Source organism: Halyomorpha halys, unplaced genomic scaffold (genome assembly GCF_000696795.3).
Source record: "Halyomorpha halys isolate HHAL.00 unplaced genomic scaffold, Hhal_1.1 Scaffold1090.1, whole genome shotgun sequence".
Classification (NCBI taxonomy): Eukaryota; Metazoa; Arthropoda; class Insecta; order Hemiptera; family Pentatomidae; genus Halyomorpha; species Halyomorpha halys.
In genome coordinates this window covers 302,076-321,690 of record NW_027114054.1, presented here as the reverse complement: position 1 = coordinate 321,690, position 19,615 = coordinate 302,076, and the positions used below count along the sequence as shown (strand labels likewise).

The 19,615-nt window shown below is 30.5% G+C and overlaps 1 protein-coding gene across 2 annotated transcripts in view; it reads left to right on the top strand.

Moving 5' to 3' along the window:
* The window catches only part of LOC106688252 (paired mesoderm homeobox protein 2A), a 70,480-nt gene that overhangs the window by 44,947 nt on the left and 5,918 nt on the right, over nucleotides 1-19,615 (top strand). The window contains exons 2-4 of one of the 2 annotated variants that reach the window (XM_014432629.1): nucleotides 1,135-1,224; nucleotides 4,334-4,530; nucleotides 19,297-19,438. In XM_014432629.1, coding sequence (XP_014288115.1) covers nucleotides 1,135-1,224; nucleotides 4,334-4,530; nucleotides 19,297-19,438 — 429 coding nt within the window. The remainder of the gene's footprint in view (nucleotides 1-1,134; nucleotides 1,225-4,333; nucleotides 4,531-19,296; nucleotides 19,439-19,615) is intronic. The other variant, XM_014432630.1, reaches the window with a different exon arrangement.

Sequence of the window (19,615 nt, the reverse complement as noted above, 5' to 3'; positions counted from 1 at the left end):
AACAAACAGATATAAAAAAAGTAACAAATATATGTAAAAATAAAAATGTAATCAGTATTAAAAATATATACAAAAATAATAAAATAACAAGTAAAATATCCAATTTATGCAATGCAGATTTTAAATGAAAAAAAAAACAATAAGTCTATGCTAGCACGGCCAATGACTTTAATTCTTTACCACAAATTTATAATCGAAACTTGCAAAATAATAAAGATCAAGATTTTGAGCCTGTCTCAATGCTCAAGGTTAAAATGTCTTTAATAATGTAGGTTAAAGTAATTTATTTATTATAACCTATATAATTAACAACAATAAAACCCTTACTGACGTGATTATCTCCTGAATAAAGCATTAACAAACATAAAGAATTTTTCTTTGTTTTGAGATCATTAATTCATATTTTTAGTTAGGATACATAATCCTAAAACACTCTGTATACTCAATTATATAACATGTTTTAAAATATGTTGTTTCCTATTTATTAATATTTGTATTCATTGTATCATACAATAAAATACTAGTAGTGGATGATGTCTTATCGAGAAGAGAAGGGCCTACATTCAAGGCCGTGAAACATGCAACTTACAATTTATAAAATAACCCTAGATAATATACAATAAATATAACATATAACATTATGATCCGTATTAATCAAAGGAATGAACAAATTAATATAGATGCCTGCTTATGTTGTAATTCGTTTCACTGTGCGCCATAGTTGAGTAAAAAAAAGTATGTAATTTTATCCTAGCTTTTAACTTTGAACAAATGTAATGAAGTTACGTTCAATTATTTTTATTATGTTCAAATCGTTTTGTTAACAGTGATTCTTCATCTTTTTTTTTCATGAAAAAAATAAACTTAAAAATTATAACGCATGCTGAATTGTAGTGCGAATGGTATATTAAAATATACATGAGATACAATAAAAACGGTGTAATGTACGCTGAGACAATTATTAAAAAAAAATACACTATTTATTTAAACTAATCCCTAAAGAAAGACAAGATTACAAAATAAATCGATGATTTCTTTATCAAAAATATAAAGAAAACATAAAGGTATTGATTTAATTTATGAATCTATAGTCCTGAAAGGGAAGATTGTAATATGTAAATTTTTGCGTTTTAGGGGTTGGTGCGATAACTTCCAAATGGCTAATTCAATCTGAATTAAACGACACAAAATTCAACCCCCATTCAAGAATGACCCCTATAGTCGGTAAGTAGACTTAAATTAAAAAGATTATTAAGTTAAAAATTAATTGATTCATGTACTAACAAAAAAAAGACCGTAATGAAGCGCAATTATAATTTTTAGTCATTTGATTAAAAAAAAGTTTTTATGAAATATGCCTATATTTTATAATTACGCACATCGTTTGTTATATTGAATTAACATTGTATTTTTGAAATGAAATAAAAACATTAAAAACGTCTTTATATATGTGAATAGTATTCTTAAATATTGGTATTCCTAGTACATAATACAGAGATGTTTATATCGAATCCGATCCGATTAAAAAAAAAAAAATACTAAATATTATTATTAAAAAAATATAAATATTTAATAAATAAATATGATGAAAATTTATTGTCATATAAATTAAGTATTATACTAGTTAAAAAAAATATATACATTATGCACAGTAACACATTAAATATTTCAACACAACCCTCAAATAATTAATGTACTTTTTTAGTTTGCATAATTTTTTTATACTAGTTTCTAGTTTTTATCTGCATTTAAATTATAAGACTATATGAGCTTTTGTATTCCAAAACTAGTTCATTTTTTTTTTTTTATTTAAGTAATATTTTTGATATTAAATTACTATTAGAGGTAAAAAGATTTTTAAGTCGTGATAAAAATAAAACAAAGTCTTCAATTTTGTGATAATCTAGTACCAACATTGTTATTTAAATAAAAATTAGAAATAAGAAAATACACTAGGCTGGTTTTAGTTTAAGTTGATATTTAAATGCCATTGCAATATTTAAACATGTTTTAACTAACAACAATTGAAAAAATAAAGTGGTCATCTCTTCCATATTAATCTTAAAAAGCTTTTTTGGTTCTTCAATTTTTTGCGATTTTCCTGCTAAGTAACACTTATCAACAACCTGACCTAGCTTCTAAGCAAGGCTGTAGCATCTCATAAAAAAATTACAAAAAATCTCTGAAGAAATTGAACACACCTTGAAACAGTTAAAAACCTGAGGAAATTGGCAGTATATCGATTTCTTTTAGATTTATGAGATAAGGCTTTTAGTCTTAGGACGGCAGATCTCGTTTTTGAAACAGTTATCAACATTTTTATCTCATTATCTCTCTATCACTGTGAAACTGGTTTGAAAAAGTTTCAGTTCCCTAATTTACCTAATGAAAAGATCTATCAGGTACTTAATATCAGCTTTAACAGAATTATTTTATAATGCGACAGTGGTATATTAGATTCTTAAAGCTGTTTCATGAGTTAGAAATAGTCATATTGTACAATATTTATACAATAAATCATTATTAACTTTTTAATTGAAATTACGAATGCTGATTTCTTTTCTTTAAATTTACAGAGTCTTATTTAGATCAGAGTGCTACCAATGGTACATCATACATACATTCTCTACATGCCTTTATCACTCCATTATAATCTTATATCAAATTTACTAGATGTATTTTTATATATATAAAAAAAATTTTTTTTAAACTGTATTTAAATACAGTTGTAAATATCAATACATTAATTTTTTTTAAAAATCTTATTAAGAAGTGCTAGGTGCTCCAAATAACTTTTAAAGCCTCCCACTCTATACACAAACAAACCTTAAATACATCCCTGGGACGAATGTCCATTTTGTTTGAAGATCCAACCAAATAAAAATTTAACAAACATTCCGTTAATTTATTTTAAATAATTGTTAATCCTAATGTAAACAATAAAGTTGTCAATATAATTGTCTTATCGATTGGTCCTCAAGATTCATAAAAATATATATCATATATATATACGAATATGTAGCAGTATGTGTGTATATGTAAATATGTTGTGAATGTGTTCTATTATCTCTATTACTAATGTCTGAATGTATACAATAGAATGTAATACTTCACAATATAATAATAATAAAATTAAAAAAGGTTTCTACAGAAGCTATCTTAATTTGGTAAAATCATTTATTCTTTTACCAGCAGACCGGCAATGGTTCACTATTGCTATATTTGAGGCTGTATGTGCATTGATTGAACACCCATGAAACTTTGATATTAATTAATATATAGATGAGGGCGCCCGTAGCTCAGTGGTTAAGACACTATCTTGTCAATGTGATGTCTATTAGCGGTGCCGGTTCGAATTCTGCCAGGGCGTTGACTTTTTTCATTGAGTGGCGGTCCCACTAAATGAAAAACGTTGACCCCCAACCATGGTTAGGCAATATAGGACTCCAATGAGAGTCTTGGCCGAAAAAAATAAATATATATATGTATAGATGAAATGATAAGACGTTAACTATGGTACCATAAATGGTAACAGTTATCTAAAAAAAATGTTGTTAATATACTTTACTTAAATGCACATTATGTTTTTTTTAAAATTTTTAGTGAGCAAAAAATCATTTAATAGAATCAGGCTTTTGATTTCTTTTGACAAATTAAAAATCTTGTAATAACTTCAACACTACTAAACCAATTTACACCAAACTTAGCAATGGTTTAGGTAAGGCTCTATCAACTACACCAAAGGGGACATACAGGATCTTACTAAACAAATTAGAAAAAAAGAATAAAACTTTTTCTTTTTATAAGGGCAAAAAATCTAAATTTCGTTAATGTAGATTAGAATCAGTAATTTTTTTTTTATTATATAATCGCCATGAAAAAAATGTATATTTTTCGAGCTACACGCCAAAAATGCTTAATTTAGTTAAATTCTTTTATCAAAAAGTCAGGCCAGCCTGCATTCTTCCCATAAGAAGTGCATAAAGTACGAAAAAACAAGAATTAATTTTTATATATAAGATTAGTTACGCTGAAGAAATAAAAATTTAACCCCTACAACCCTGACTTAAAATTCGTTTTAATCTTTATAATCAATTTGCTATGTTCTAAATGTCTGATTATAGTGAAATATATAATTTTATTTAGGTATAAATTAATAGTTTTGAGAAGTGAATGTTGTAGTAGTAGGACTATAATCAGCTTCCTTCATTCGTGAATGAGCTTAAAGGCTGTATTTAAATATTGCTAAGTAATTAATCATTAAATATCTCTTTTGGTAGTTACTTCATATCTCTTTGTTGTATGCAGTCTTTGAATTAAATGACCATTCCAGGAGGTCTACCTTACAAAGTGTACGCTGGCCACGAAGGAGTGCTCACGGAAAAGAGGAAGCAAAGGAGAATTCGGACCACTTTTACATCGGCACAGTTGAAGGAGCTGGAGCGGGCATTCCAGGAGACCCACTACCCCGACATATACACCAGGGAGGAGATCGCTCTCAAAATCGACCTCACCGAAGCCCGTGTCCAGGTAGGTACTTCTTCACTTGGAATAGACTAAGAATATGCTACTTTTACTTAACATTTAAATTAAAATTATAATTGTTTTAATTAGCATAAGGCATATTGAAAATATACGCCATCACTTAAAACTATCACTGAGGCAACAAATATATATTTTTTTAAGAGAAATAATAAAATCTACCTAACTATTAGTGTTATAACAATTCATTCATACAATATATACAGAAAAAGAAAAAAAAAACTTAAATGATAACAATAGCAAAAGTAAATTAAAATAAAGTAATAAAAAGATACATAATTATGATATCTATGAATAAAAATATAAATTGACATAATAAAATAAAACTGATTAAATAATGCCACAATAATTTATGTACAATATAAAGAAAATTAAATTTAAAAAAATTTAAATAATTTAATTTTATTTAAATAAAAATAAAATAAATTCACATTCAGCCTTGGAGACTCTGATCCAAGCTTTGTTACCCCCGTTTCGAAGGCAAAGCAGGGCTCCAAGAGATTCCAGGCTTTTGTCCCAGCCACGTCACTGCTGTGCTAACAAGTAGATAGATGACCTTCGTTCGAAGTTTCATATATTTTTTTAACATAATTATCTTATTTTATATATAGTTTTTTCAGTATCTTCAGACCGGTTACTATTTTTTATTTAAAAAATATTATTTAATATAAATTCTATCCAAGTTAAGTCTCGAGATACTCTTTATTATTTCTTTAAATTTCCGACGTTCGGCCTATTCGGTCATTCTCAAAGGCAATCTTAAATACAAATTTACAACTCAAATCAACAATTTAAAAAGTTTTTGTAGGCTACTCTGCCCAGGTCATCAATTTCAGTCAAATGACCATATTTCGTCACTCTTTACATTAAAGTTTAAAACTTTTAATTACAGAAAAACATTAGATTGCCGACGTTTTGCCCCACTTTGTAGAGCTTGTCTCTGCTCGTTTTTTTTCTTAGAATTTTTCGTACTGACCTGAGCAGAAACAGCCCTGATGAAGCTCTACAAAGTGGGATGAAACGTCGGTAAATGAATAGTTATTATATTTTTTTCTTGTGACCGCATCCCTGACCATCTTCTTCATAACTGAGTGTTTAGAGTAATATTTTTGTATCCCTAAGGGTTTGGAATATTTATATATTGAATTGTTTTGATTTTAGGAATATTCAAAGTGTTGGTAAATAACTATACAAATATAACTCCAATGTTTTTTGTGATTTTTCGTAAAAGCATATTTTTTTTAATGTTCCAAGGTGGAATACGAACCCTAATTTCGTTTACCGAAAGAGCAATCTTAATTGACTAGGATAAGTAGTTGGCGGCTGTAACCTAGTTTAAAATAGCACTTGACATGTTAATTATAAAAACATGATAATCGTAATCCGCTCATTATTAATCAATGCTGCTAATCTGTTATGAAACTGATACGATAATAAAGAGCCTGTGTCGGAGCTAAGTGAATAAAAGACATGTGTAGGAGCGGTGGAGGACATGGGAGGGTTGCTCGCAGATGGGGGACGTTATGAATATCCAATACTGACAGAGGGTGGGAAAGCGTTAATCAATTACAACCCCTAGACAATAAAGCATATCAGTGGCTGCTACATCAGGTGCCGGTACACATGTCTCCCCGCACTGTCATCGTCCTTCCCATTGTAGGAACCTTGTACATGATTCGGGGAACATGTGTCACGGCTCTTTACTGCGCTATGGTAGGATATTATATACTTATATAGGATATACTACAGGATATATTCATTTATAATTTTAAATAAGTTTCGTAACATACTTGAAACTCCCATAGTTGCGAAATTGAAATTAGGAACGAGAACACTCCAAACTATAAGGGAACTTATACGGGATCAGATCAAGGTATGGACAGCAGAATATAGACGTATGATCTATTTATATTAGACCCTTAATACCTAAATGTAATACTAGAAAATAAATTCCTATTTAATGGGCATTGGAAATTTGGAAGGTTCCGGAAACTGAAGTGTAAAATATTTCCATAAAGAGGAAAAATTTATTCAAAAACAACAAAGTTGTGCTGTCTAACTTTATTGGGTTGGGCCGTTTTCCAATTTCAGGCACTTTTTAAATATTGCTTATACTTAACTATCTTAAAGTCTCCTCTTCCCGTTTTAAGTAGATATTTCATAAGTGTAAAAAAAAAAAGTGTTATATGACCGTCGCTCCCCGGGGGTCTTAGTAGGTGGATCCGGCGGGGAAGGATTGTTTTGTTTGTGTTATGATCTCTGAGTGGCGGGTTCCATACCGTTTTCCAATTTCAGGCGTTTTTTAAATATTGTTTATATTTTATGTACTACACAGCATACTTATTCAAATCTAATCTTTTTTTTTAATTTACAACATATAGGATAACATGTAAACAATATATAATAATAGTACATGACTTTTTTTATTTTTTATTTGTTTCATCACTTTGGTTCTTATATTTTTTTCTTTATTTTTTTTTCTTCTTTCCATACTTTATTAATTTATTTTTTTTTGTTAATAGTTCTCTTCCTTTTCTATCCTTATTTTCCCCCTCTTTAACTTAAATAAAATACAAAATATAACTAATATTCATTTTAAATACATAAGAATATAAACTAGTTATACATATGTCATATAATTGATATAATTAGAGGTAGATAGACATATATGTATGCATACAAAAATAACTATTAAAAATATACACAAAAATGATAAAAAATCAAAATTTTCTCTCCAAAATATTTTGTTTTAAAACCCATCTCATTAACATGCACCGCACAATGATACAAAACCAACAGTTCTTTGGACATGACGTTTTCATCTAAATATTCCCCTATATTAATTTTAATGGTGGTTATGCTCAATGTACTTTTTTGAACTAAATCGAATTGTAAAGTACGTTTGATGATAGGAATAACGCCAAAGGTTTATAGATTAGTTTGTACTTCTTAAGTGATAAGTAATAATTTTAATGTTGTTTGAGACGCACGATTTTTTTCATTATTATATATATTCCTGTCCTAACTGAACCTAATTTTAAATCATAGATATATATGTATATTTAACTTTAACATTTATAAATTAGCTATCCATAATGCCAATAAATTTTATGGCTACTTTTAGTTCTGAATATCAGTGTTATTAACAAAAACCAGTCAAAACATAGTACGAATGGGTTTGAGCAATGTTTTTGCAAGAATGTTTTCACTGCCCGTAACGGAGTTTACCTGTTGTTTACATACGGGGTTTCCAATAGGGCCTGATGAACAATCTGTTGTTTACTTTTATCAGTTTTCAACTGCTACTGAATTTGAAAAAAAACAAAACAAATAAATTTTAAAAAACAGCAGGTCCTCGAATTTCAAAATACTGATTAAATAACAAATAAGATATGAAATTTGCACATATAAACTATTAAAATTGATATATAAAAAAGCAGTCGTAGATATGAACTGTTTAAAATCTTTTTGCTTTATCGATAATCTTCATAAGGACTTCCTATAATTTATAATTTATTTTTCTAACATGGATTCGTTCGATTTGATTTTTATAAGAGTAGAAACACTTAAGGAAGTGCCACCCAACTGTATTGGTTTGTTATACACGCAGCATACTTAGAAAAGTTGGACAATTGCTTATTATTCTTTTGTTTTATAAACATATTCAGTAAATATTAAAATAAATAATAGAAGTATATGTTTTTTTTCTTATTGTTTTGTTTCTTAATCTTTTTCTTTTACTATATTTTCATTTTTTTTATTCTTCTTTAATTTTTTTTATTTTTTATAAAATTATTAATTTTTTATCCTGTAATTGACCTACATATCTACATCTAATTCTCTCTGAATATAATAATCAATAATACATAAAAATCCTATTTGGTCATGCAAACTTGTATTCCATTAAAATCTAAAAAAAAAATACTGAACATGCACGCATAAAATAAAATAATAAATACAAATAAATAAAAGTAATAAAAATATAATTATAAAAAGTTATAAATATTTAAGAATAAGAGGTGATATATTTAAAATAAAGGAATTCTTTTGATGACGTTTTATTTTCCCATCATAATAATATATAATCTATTAATGTGAAATATAGCTTAGTGCTTACTAAGAAATAACATTAATTGAGTTGTTAAACAGTTAATAAAAATTGACAGTTGTATTGTAGAGTTTTAGCTGAAGGTACGTTAATTGAAATGAAGGCTGCAATAACTTCATCAATGATATATTTATCATTTAAATAACGTTTTGGCGAATACGTATCAAAATGTAAGAACATCTATATTTTTTTAAGAAAATTAGATACATTTTAGAATAAAGTCGAACAGATTCACTATCTTGGACTACATTTGGGCAAACGATTAACCTGGAATCCTCACACCAGACTGAAGAGACAGGAAACTGGACGTCGATTTCGACTATTACAGACAACTTACTACTTACTAGACAAATGGTCTAAACTTCCAATACATTACAAAAGACTGATCTACATGGCTGTAATAAGGCCAATCTGGACACATGGAGTTGAGCTTTGGGGCTCCACTAAACCTTCGAATTCCTCTCGTAATCAATCCTTACAATCCAAAATCCTTCGTAAAATCCTCAATGCTCCTTACTTTGTCACAAATAAAATCATACATAAAGACCTTAATGTTCCCTATGTAACCGATCTAGCCCGAACCAGATATCACTCCTTCCATTATAAACTCTCTAACCACTCAAACCCCCTAGTTTCTAATCTTGCATCCTCTTCCATTCCTGACAATCCTCCGAGGCGTCTGAAAAGAAGATGGCCACGAGACCAGCTAATGTAAAATGTCATTAGAGTGTTACCAATGGGTAGTTTCTCTACACGCCTGTAACACTCCAATTTAACTTAGATTAGATTTACTAAATGTATTATAATGTACAGTTGTAAATAGCAATAAATAAATATTAAAAAAATTAGAATAAATAAAATAAAACTGAAATATCTTACCAATTAAAAGTTTAATAAAAAATAAATAAATCAAAAATCAGTATTAACGTTTAACTGGTGAGGTGGAATTTACAGGCACAACTTTTGAAGTATAGTTTTAATGGATCTTACATTTTTAATATTTAGGGCCCTGATTTTTTAAAAAATACTTTTTAAATAGATAAACTATTTATAGTTATTAGTGCTGATTGAGAAAGTGGTAGAAGTGACAGGCAATAAGCTGGGAAGAGCCAGTGGCGCGACAGTTGTGCCGCCATGTGGCTTCGGCCCGGTTAAATCGCCTGGAACTTTCCCCGCCATTTGAGCCTGGAGCCCGGGTTTTATATCTTTATTTAATGCCAAGCCTTGGCTATTGCATGGTCATTAGTAAAGTATTTATTATCTATTGTTGAACTTCTCTCAGTGGCTTCTAACACTAAGGAAACTATAAAAGTAGGCGATAACAGGTTCAGTGGATGGACAAGTGCTTACAAACTGAAGTTACAATAATCCATTGAAGTAATTTACTATATGAATCATTTTATGTTTTTTTTTTGGTCAATTGAAAAACACGCAATAAATTAAAGGAGCAAATCACTTGTTCTCTCCATAAATCGAACTTGTAACATACGAGTAGACATCTATGTTGTCAAGATATAAGTATATACTGAACCAGATAATTGAATTTGCAGCCTGCTTTCATATTGGGTTAAATTCCAAAGTGTTTTTTGGAATCTCTAAAATTGAAGTTAGCTCTAGTAAGATCAAATATTGTTTTCTAACTGCTTTAGAGGTCAGGATTTGTCAAGAAATCGGAAAACGCTGAGCAGGCATCGCCGAAAAAATCAACAAATTTTATTTCTATAGAGAAAAGGAACTTTTACATAACTGTGGCGAGTTAAAGGATTCTTTTCATTTTGGCGATGATGTACCATGAGATTAGGTATCCACGGTGTGCTAACCGATACTAAACTGTTTGCATGTCAGGATGAGAATGAGGAAGATAAAGAACAACAGCCCACATCAATCAAATTCAGCGAGGTAAAGTCATCTCTCATACCATCGTATGCCAGGGATGCCGCAAGCGAAGGTCCAACTATTCACTGCTGATGTATGGCTGTGAAGTCTGGGGAGCGGCATCCTTCACAAAAAGGAAAAAATTACAATATTTTCAAAATAATCGAAAGAATTGCAGTTGATGCTCCTTGGTTTGTAAAAAACAGCCAATGTCATCGATAATTACAATTAGAGACTACAGAGGATTACATAAAAAAAAGGTTCATGAAGTTCCACTCCTAGTTGGAAGTCCCATCAGGACCTGAATGTTTCATGTTGCCGATCTGGCCAGAACCAGATACCAACCCTTCCATGATAAACTTCCTAACCACCCAAACCCTCCAGTTTCTAATCTGACTTCTCTCTTATTACCTGATAATCCTCCTTGGTGTCTGAAAAGAAAATGGCCTCGATATTGTTTTCAACCGGAATTTGTAAATTTATTTTATTTTTATTTTATATATTTTTTTTCACACAATTATTTATCCTTTACTGTACTGTACTATAAATAGGTGTTATTATTATTCAATTATTTGTAAAATTGGGGGTTAACATATTTTGCTCTTAATATTTCATACTGGAAGAAGATAGTTGACCGTATGAAATAGATTGTTGGAAGATATTCCGGGTGGTGTTCAATAAACGTATCACAATAGCAAAAAAAAACTATTTTTTGTTAACCAATGTTTCGTCCCACTTTGCAGGGCATCGTCAGGGCTGTCAGATTGAAACTAAGATGACAACCAAAGGTGTATGATGAAGTTGTCATCTTTGGGGTGAAACATTGGTTAACAATAAATAGTTTTCTTTTACTATTTTGATAACTTTATTTATTTATTTTTTGTATTTTGCTTTCTAGTATTATAATTCTTAAGGGAATCGTCCAAGAATAAGTACAAATTATTACTTTTGCTATATCACTAACCATTATTGCATTGATAACGGCGATATGTCCCTTCCCTACAAGAAGAAGCTTCTACTTGAAGACCTTGCAACCTCCTTTTGGAAGAGGGATTGGGAAAGCTGTGCAAGTCAAAGGCTACAGACTTCTTAAACAATTGACGATACTTTATAAGCCGTCGAGAAGGAGGGTAGGAGGGGAAATGAATGAGAGAGGTGGGGGAACTACGAGGTGGCGAAAGTGAGCGGATGAATATTATATCCAGTTAGAGCCAACCCCACCTTTATCACTTATTCTTCGCTGAAATCTTCATATTTCTCTCACGTAGCTCCTTCCTCCTTCTTCTTCTTACTACCGCTCAATAAAATCCAATAAAATCGTTTAAACATTATTATTGTAAGACAAATAAATAATACATACATAGAGGCATGGTTGCCATTTTATTTTTCCCATATTTTTACCAACTTCTCCAGGTATTAATAGCATTTTAAAAAAAAATCTTTATTTTTTACTCAATTTCGGTGATATAGATATAGGAGGAAATACGTTTGAACTGGTAGATAGGTTTAAGTATTTAGGTTCTACGGTGACTAGAAAAAACGAAATTGATGAGGAAATAAAAGCTAGGTTGAAGGCCGGAAATGCTTGTTATTTTTCAATTTCGTAACTGCTTAGCTCGCTCCTTCTATCGAAAAACTTAAAAATTAGAATTTACAAAACTATTCCTTCCCACTGTTCTTTATGAATGTAAGACATGGCCTCTTACACTAAGAGATGAAAAGCCTCTTAGGGTTTTCGAAAATAAAGTATTGCGAAAAATATTCGGACCGAAAAAGGATGAATTAACGGGAGAATTTAGAAGATAACACAACGCTGAATTAAGGGACCTACACCCGGTAAATATAATCACAATGACTTTGAATCAATGCTTCACTAGATATCAATACTGCTTCTCATATGCTTCTGGTTTCTTGGATGCAAAGTTTTTGGGATCATAGTGTAGACTTATGAACATATTTGAGGAAAATATGATCTAGTTTATTAGTCTAGTTAAGTTAAAAGCGTAAGCCATTGCTGGTACTTCTACCCTTAGCAATAAAAACAAGGATAAGGAGGCGTCAAATATCTGATAGATATGGAAGGGAATCAAGGTTGAGTAATGAATGACCAACATCAGAGGTTAGGGTTGATGGAAGTGTGAAGGGATGGTGATTGCTTAACCACTGGCAGGTGGTCTTGTTTATAAAGTGGCTGACTGGGAGTGTTTGATCAGCTCCTCCGGCAAAACTAGTGACACCCCAACAGGGGGTATTAAATAAAAACAAATGAATAAAGTAAATATTTACTGGCAAAGGAGGCATATAGTGGGATAATTTAGTTGTGTAAACAGTGGGCAACTGACACATGGGCATCTAGTTAATAACAATTGTATAAGGGCTTTCGGCTCCGGCTCCATTGTCCACCTCCCCTCATTTCATCACTTATTCATTTTATTTCTCTCCCTCTTCCCCTCATTACACCCTTTTATCTTCGCCACCCCCTCCGCGAATATTTTTCTTATTTTCAAAACAGTGGCTGCTTGCAGGAATTCAAATCAACAAAATTTTTTAATGATTAATGCAATTTAATTTAATTTTAATCTATTTAATTTATTGCAATAATTCTTTATGAAATGTATCAATCTGATACCGATTAGTACCAGATTCACTGAAATGTAACAAAAATATAATATACATTGTTGTGTTTGTTGATTTTTTTTTCCTTCTTCGTTTTCATTATTAATTAATTATGTGCTTGTATTTTGTTTTTTTTAAAATGTTATAAACAATGTAACAAATTATATATACTCAAATCTTTAGTATTGTAAACATATAATATACGTAATATGCCTTTCATGGCATGGAACATGGAAGGAAATAAGTTATCTGTTAATGGGGTTACCATATAAAGCCGATCATCGTTATAACTAACCAATACAAAGTGTATGTAAACGTGAAATAGAAAATTGATTTCTAAAAATTTAAAAAAAATAATTATGAAGATGGTCGTCAGGTTTGCGTTCAAAAGAGAGACAAATTTAGTAACAACTATTTATTATTATTATTATTTCCTGACGTTTCGCCATACTTTGTAGAGCTTCATCAGGGGAAAAAATATACAAAAACAACTAAGAACATTTTGACGTAGTATAATAATAATATACATAAAAGAAAATTATATACAAAGAAAAGAAAAGAAGAAATAAAATAGTATTATTATAAAATAAACAACGATAATAATATAAAAAAATACGTAAACTATAATAACTATAAAATATATGACAATAAATGTAATGAATAAATATAATAATAAATATCTTATTTGTATATAATTTTCTTTTCACTTATTTTTTACATAATTTTAACCCTACCTTAATTTACTTTTTTGTATCTTATTATCTTACTATGTCAACATTTTCTTATTTTATAATAGGATTATTATTTTGATATTATTTAAATAGTTTGAGATAGCTAATATGCCAGATTTAAACAAAATAATCGTCAAATATCTTTAATTTTGTTTATTTGAAATAACGAACCATCTCTCGAATGTATAAATATAAACTATGAAAGGGTTCTATTTTTAACTTGAGGAGAAAAATATTTTTTCCAGGTTGAAAACACATTTATGGAAATAGGAGCAGTAATAGAGACGTATTGTACACCGTTGCAAAGCCAAAGATGTTATAAAAAATAATAAGTAATTTATAAAGTCGTAGAAATATAACGGAAAATGCTGATAACGTATAGTCTTTTCTAACATGAGTTTGAGTGTTAACAGGCGAACGCATGCGCAGTGTCTTTTCTGTTTCGCTAATAATTTTTATCTAATAATTTTTTTCATAAGACCATAAATATTAAAATTTGTTTTTTTAATTTCACTTAACCTATATATGGACTTTTCAGTTTATAGAATGACAAACCTCATATAATCATTCTTAGTATTTCAATATTGATTCAATAGCAATTTAGCATTTGTTAAGAGCAGAATGTAAATTTTAGAGAGGTATTGTATTTTTATAATTCTACCATACTTCTGTTAAAGAAGAATGTGAAAATATTGGAGTTAGTCAATCTCATTTTTAAAAAAATTATGAATAATATAGAAATATATATTCTGTGACGAGCAAGGATTATTTTTTATTCAAAGTAGGGTGGTAAGTGAAAGCTGTGATTCGCGCACCGCACCAAATTTGTTTAAAAATATTTTAATGTATGTTATGAACTATTGAAGATAAACAACCATTGCTAGAGAGCAAAGGGATTATACTGTTTGGGACTGCTTCAATGAAACTACATACATATTTTTTTAAATATACTTTATCCAGGTGTTTTACTAAATTGATTTGGTAGTTCCTAAAAATATTGTACAGAACCGCCCGAACATAATGTTGTCCCTCCAGACAATTGTGGAAGGAAGCGGTAGTGCGGTTGCCCATACACGAGTTTTGTTCGAAATTAGCGAACCTGATTTCCCCAGCGGCACCCCCTCCCTTCTCTCTCCGTTTATCCTGTTTTTATTCAGACATCTGGGTTTTCTAACGCTCGAATTGGTTTGGAAATCTACTGGTTATAATAAAATTGTATCTATTTCACTGCGGCTTTCATTACTTACATTGTTTACTGTATACCAACACTAAGTTCTGTCGTTGCAAGCAAAAAAAAAAATCGCAAACAGAATCAAACCATTGAGATTGACAAATACTATAATAATTCAATGGTATAAATACAAATTTACAATAAATGGTACCTTGTAAAACAGGAACACTCAATCAGATCTGATTGTTTTATACACTGAAAATTTGTTTTAAAATTGTACCTTTTCCCATATCACAGCCCTCAAAGAATGGTGTCGTAATTGGAGGATTAAAACAAATCCCATCAATGTTGAGCATAACAATGTTGATCTTACCCCTGTCGAACAGATCCGCTACCTTGGACTACACCAGGATAAACGACTAAGGGGGAAAGTAGATGTTCCCGAAAACTATTAGGATATTTTCTATTGTCATGCTGTTGAATATCCATAACGATTTTTAAAAAAGAATGCGGATATGACCGAGTTATAGATTAAGGTTAGCAGACCTCCACTACCACGTCCGTCCAGTTTGATTAGTTTTATTCCATTACTATTATATGGTATGTAATCGTGGAAGTACAAAATTATCTTCTGTTAGCCACGTTTCTACAAAACATAACACTGAGTTCCTTCTAATAACTTCGCATTCATTACTGGTAAATTTAAATAAATTTTTAAATTCATTTATATTTCAAAAGATCAGTCAACATTTTACAAAACAAAATTTAACACACTAAAAGACAGAAAATAAAGAAGAGAATATTCTTTCTCGGCCTTTGTTTAATCTCAACTTAATTAAACAAAGGCCGAGAAAGAATAAATAAAAATAAAATTAATAATAATATATGACAATAAATGAAATGAATAAATATAATAATTAATATATTTTATCTGTATATAACTTTCTTTTCACTTATTTTTTACATAATTTTAACCCTACCTTAATTAACTTCTTTGTATCTTATTATGTTACTATGTCAAAATGTTCATAGTTGTTTTTGTATTTTTTTCCCCCGATGAACCTCTACAAAGTAGTGCGAAACGTCGGAAAATAAATAGTTGTTAAGTATTTTTCTTTCTCTTTTGACTGCAACCCGGACCATTTCCATAATTTGAAATTATACGGTCAACTATTTATATATATGAAAATAATTATTGATACCAAACACTAATAAATATTTAACAATACAGTCTTTATAACCGTGGTTGCACTATACGTTACTAAAATTAAATTGGTATTTATTATTATTTTATGGCACTACGGTCCTGCAAGAACCCGTGCCTCTTCCAGAACAGCCAACCAGTCTACACGGTCTCTTGCTTTCTCCTTCCATCTGCCAACCTTCAAGAACCCGGACCTCCTTCACAACAGCCAACTAGTCTACACGGTCTCTTGCTTTCTCCTTCCATCTGCCAACCTTCAAGAGCTCTTGACGTCCTCTTTTCCGTTTTCCATCTGGTTTGCCATAAACTATCTTTTTAAGTATCCTTTCTTAGGGCATCCTCTCAATGTGCTCTAACCATCTTATTCTTGCTCTTTGAATTAACGCCACGATGTTGGGTTCCCCGTAAATATATCAGTTCCTCATTCCTTCTTCTTCTCTAAACTCCATTCTCCGAGACTCCTCCCCATATCCTTCTCAATACTATTCTCTCGCAGGAGCTGAGCATCTGTTCTGATTTTCTTGTCAAGGGCCATGTTTCTCCCACATAGCTCACAAGAAATGGTGTCGTAATTGGATGATTAAAACAACTCCCATCGAATCACCTTTACCCTTCGGCGTAAACCTACCGACTGCCCTACAGTCTCCTTTAATAATGTTGATCTTACCCCTGTCGAACAGATCCGCTATCTTGGACTACATCTGGATAAACGACTGACCTGGAATCCTCACACAAGACTGAAAAGATAGGAAACTGCACTTCAATTTCGCCTAATACAGCACTTACTGGACACGGTCTAAACTTCCAATCCATTACAAAAGACTGATCTACTAAACTGTAATAAAGCAAATCTGGACATACGGAGTTTAGCTTTGGGGCTCCACTAAACCTTCGAATTCCTCTCGTATTCGATCATTGCAATCCAAAACCCTACGTGAAATCCTCAATTCTTCTTACTTTGTCACAAATAAAATCATACATAAAGACCTTAATGTTCCGTATATAACCGATCTAGTCCCAACCAGTTATCACTCCTTCCATTACAAACTCCCTAACCACCCAAACCCACTAGTTTCTAACCTTGCTTCCTCTTCCATTCCTGAAAATCCTCCGAGGCGCCTGAAAAGAAGATGGCCACGAGACCTGCTGATGTAAAACGTCATTAGAATGGTACCAATGAGTAGTTTCTCTAAACGCCTGTAACACTCCAACTTAACTGAGATCAAATTTACTAAATGTATTATAATGTACAGTTGTAAAAAGCAATAAATAAATAAAATTTTTAAAAAAATTGTACGTTTAACAAAAAAAAAATTTGGATTTAAAAATTAGAATAATTAGTAAGGAAATACCGTTTCTGGTGTAACGGTTATGTGGTCAACATTCACGCCCAACCACCAGGTTTTCCTGAAACAAATGAACTTCCAGGTACCAAATATAAAGAGTCTGAGTATAGGATAGGAGTCTTCCGATCCTAGCTTCGGATATATATCCAGACCTATTTTTACGCTGCATATGTATAATTGTCAAAAAACAAATGTGTATGAGACTCTCACGTCCTGATTAGCACTCCAGTGTTTGATTTTTATTTAAAGTCAATTTATATAATATACATATATATATACAATACAGATACACAAATATTTAATAAATGCTGTTTCTGGTAACCCCACAAGCCGTAGAAATGTAGCAAAATATATATTGGCTTGGCAATACATTGCTTATACTTATCATAAAATCGTATACAATTGAATAATCTTAATATTTTGTCTTTCTCTTCTTCAGTTCCATAAGCATTAAAGAATAATATTGTTTTTTTTTTTAATTTATTCTCTTCTGATAGAATAGATTTTAGGTGTATAATTTAAGCAAAAGAAGAAAAAAAAAATACTAAGTAGAAAAACTTCAAATATGACGAAGTTCTTCACCTCTTTACAAATTGTCACCAACTAAAAATCTAGTTTTAATTACTTAAAAATGCAATATTTTCATGATATTTTGTATTTTGAAATATTTTTATAAAAACATTTCTTGTTCTCAAAATATTAATTAGTTTTTCGTTCCGTGCTCAATATCATAGGAACTTTCTGCGACACGAAAAACATCAGGCACACTTTTTTAAAGTATAATACATTTTTCAAAATTTGAGTCCTTATTTGGGAAAACTCCATGGAAACTGCTACTCTTAGGAATTATGATGAGAAATCATTATAAACTACTTTAAAATTAATTTAACACTCTTCATTTTGATTGCTAATTTGACTAAACTAAACAAAATGGCTCAACACGGACCTAAGTAAAAACTTAGAACCAGAGATATAAAACAGAATGACTGAGGAGTTCTTCTGTGTTCGAAACTAAAAATAATTAAGTTATAAAATCTATAAGGTATTCAAGTGGGATTTATATAAGAAACATTGGTTTGAATAAAATCTTGAGTTTTGCATTTCGATAGAAAGATATTCTATCCCAAATTATTAAAGTTCCATTTTTTTTTTTTTTAATTCATATTGAAGGGTTCTAAAGAATACTAATAACGAAGTTAGCTAAAAAAAATATCTTTACTTTGAACCATAATTAAGAATTTGTGATTTTGTTCGTATTTAATCTCATTTAATACAATCTGCACTATTTTTTTCTGATTTTACACAGAAAAAATAATTCGATTGGTATATAATAAACTTCGAATTCATTTAGAGCACGATATAGAAACCATAATATATAAAATTATTAAAACGGTATATATTTATTTTTTCGGCTTCCATGGTGTATTGACAAGAGCACTCAGAGCCGTGCATAATATGTTTCGACTTGGTATCACCAAAAAAAGTCTGGTTGGGACCAAAGGTCTGCAGGCCAATGAAAGCAGGATGACGTCGACAACGACGAAACATGGTATTTGCACTGACTTGCTAATATTAAGTGCATTTTTTCATTTACTTTGTAGCAGAGCAAGGTGGTTTCGCACACACCGCCAGCTAAATTAAAAATATTATCACAGTAAATTTCCTAAACTTGAATAAATTTTATCCTTATCTTTTCATTTCAGGTATGGTTTCAGAATAGAAGGGCGAAATTCAGGAAACAGGAGAGGATAGCTCAGCAAAAATCGGAAGTCAAAAGTGAGGGAAAAGGTAAAGAAAAATCTCAATCGCCGAGTCCACAAGACATCAAACCTATCAATGGAACCGGTAAATATTCAAATTTCAATAGAAATTATAATAATATAAATTTCAAAATCTAAACGCTATATACTAGACAGATTTGGGCATTAATTAAAACGTGATTATTCAAAAACAAAAAAAATGGGGAGGGGGGGAGAGAGAGAGAGAGAGAGAGAGAGAGAGAGAGAGAGAGAGAGAGAGAGA